Source organism: Priapulus caudatus, unplaced genomic scaffold (genome assembly GCF_000485595.1).
Source record: "Priapulus caudatus unplaced genomic scaffold, Priapulus_caudatus-5.0.1 Scaffold282, whole genome shotgun sequence".
NCBI classification, from domain to species: Eukaryota; Metazoa; Priapulida; class Priapulimorpha; order Priapulimorphida; family Priapulidae; genus Priapulus; species Priapulus caudatus.
Window position 1 is genome coordinate 182,296 of NW_014577343.1, and position 1,979 is coordinate 184,274.

The 1,979-nt window shown below is 44.0% G+C and overlaps 1 protein-coding gene across 1 annotated transcript; it reads left to right on the forward strand.

Annotated features, from left to right (window-relative positions):
- The first annotated feature begins 290 nt into the window (after positions 1-290).
- LOC106808496 (glycine-rich RNA-binding protein 1-like) lies at positions 291-1,748 on the forward strand. Its single transcript, XM_014811238.1, has 4 exons — positions 291-435; positions 641-761; positions 1,096-1,278; positions 1,581-1,748. Exons 3-4 carry the CDS (start codon positions 1,129-1,131, stop codon positions 1,746-1,748), a joined length of 318 nt encoding a protein of 105 aa, XP_014666724.1. The 5' UTR covers positions 291-435; positions 641-761; positions 1,096-1,128.
- The last annotated feature ends 231 nt before the right edge of the window (positions 1,749-1,979 follow it).

The window sequence follows — 1,979 nt, forward strand, 5'->3', positions numbered from 1 at the left end:
ATTGAATATGACGGTGGCCTAATGCCATCTATATAGTATTGTAGTATAGTGTATGCTGGCATTGAATATATATACCATAATAGCCAGTCAAGCACACCCACATCAATGTCAACAAAAACATACTGATAAAACATATATAGTATTGAATATCGTATTGAATATCGTATTAAACGTATAATGAATATCTAGCTGACATATTGAATTGAAATAAGTTTCCGTAATAGGCTACCAAAATAAAACAAAATAGAATTAAAATTGTCTGCTCCGTACATAAAACACATTACGCTGTCGCTTTGCCTGCAGGTGTTATGGACTGTGGACGGGCGACCACTGTGAAAAGGACGGTACAGTGATCCTCATCGCCACCATCGTGCCCCTCGGTCTGCTACTATTACTGCTCTGCTGCTGCGCTGGACTATGCTGGGCACTGGCTAGGTATACTTGATCTTGATTAGACATGTGAAGTTTCCACTGTACATTAGCGCATGTGTGAGATTGGTATTTAATTTCGAGTTGCTACTGTTAGAGACGGCATTCATCAGAAGATGATAATTATGATTATAGTTAATTCTCGCGTATGTATATAGTGTAAATGGCTAAGCGCCTACGTCTATATCGTTTGTGCGTTCGTTGGCTTCAGACGAAAGAAGAGGAAGGGACTTTGGTGGGCCGGTTACACTAGCAAACCGGAGAGTAGCATAGCAGAGGCGAAATCTCCATCGCTACTCATCCCACGAGCTCAGGCCGGTGCTGGTGGCGGAGTAAGTACCCAAGCACATCCTGCAAGCAAAAATCACACAGTCTTTAAAAAGCAAAAGCACAAAGCATCACGCGGTATTAATATCATCTAGAATTCGTTCTCACATAAGCTAGTTTTGTAGACCTTACATCTCGAGCCCTATCCCCTTTCTTTATCTGTTTATAATCTCATAGATGCGTTAGATTATGAACATCTAATCCTTGGCTTTTGATGCAATCATTCTGTACAGTTAGACCATCATGTATCTGTGTAGCTTGAGAGACCAGAAGATTTTGTATGATTCGTTGGATCGTACACGAATTAAAAAACGGGTGATTTTTTTCTCGCGAACGCAGGCTCGTCCGAGCAGTCTCATTAGCGGATCCAGCATGATGCAAGAGCAGCAGGCCAGTGCGAGTGCCTACCACGACATGCTCGCGGGCGGGGCGACGGGCTCCGGATTCAGCGGCTCGCCAGGTGGCGCCGGCAGCGACGCGTCGAGCAACGTTCAGCTGTTTATCCCGCATGCGCAACTCCGGGTACGAGCTAGAGTGAAATCGCCGCTATGTGTGCGCGTGTCCGGAGATGGCCTCCCACATATACCTGTGAATACAGCAACTTACATTGCTGGAATTGCAATCGTCCAACATGGGGGATTATCCATTACTATACACCACGCTTGTATTCGAGTCCTTCAATTTAGTTTCACCAAATTACCGTGGAATATATCGTACAAACAAAAAGTATTCATATTTAGCCACATATATCCGGCTACATAATAGAGAGCTAGCGTCTCTTTCTATCATACGAAATTTTCACCGCGGTCTTTGTGTCCATGCAGTCTGGATCAGGCATGGAATCGGGAGGAGGCGGTAGTCCTGAGAGCGGAGGAGCTGGACCTTACGCAAGCGCCGCAGTGTATGGAGCAGGAGCTAGCGGCTACGGAGGAGGAGCCGGTGGCGGTGGATACGACAGGAGAGATACCAACATGGTGGAGACATCGCAGTGAGTATTCACGCTAAGCGTGTGTGAACGCGAGAGTTTAAATAACTATGAATAACTATAAATTATAACTAATAACTAAAAGTAACTATGGATAACTATTAAATAACTATGAAACACAACTTTGTACGATAGTATCTGCGATAATAGAACCGCACGAGGCATCACGCGGCGTGCACAAACACTATTGAATCGTACTCATATCATTGCATTATGATATATGATATATATTATATAT

Excerpts from the sequence above, each read along its gene's own strand:
- LOC106808496 (XM_014811238.1), top strand. The coding sequence starts at position 1,129 with ATGATGCAAGAGCAGCAGGCCAGTGCGAGTGCCTACCACGACATGCTC. Across the intron at positions 1,279-1,580 it reads TCCCGCATGCGCAACTCCGG|TCTGGATCAGGCATGGAATC; the intron begins GTACGAGCTAGA and ends GTGTCCATGCAG.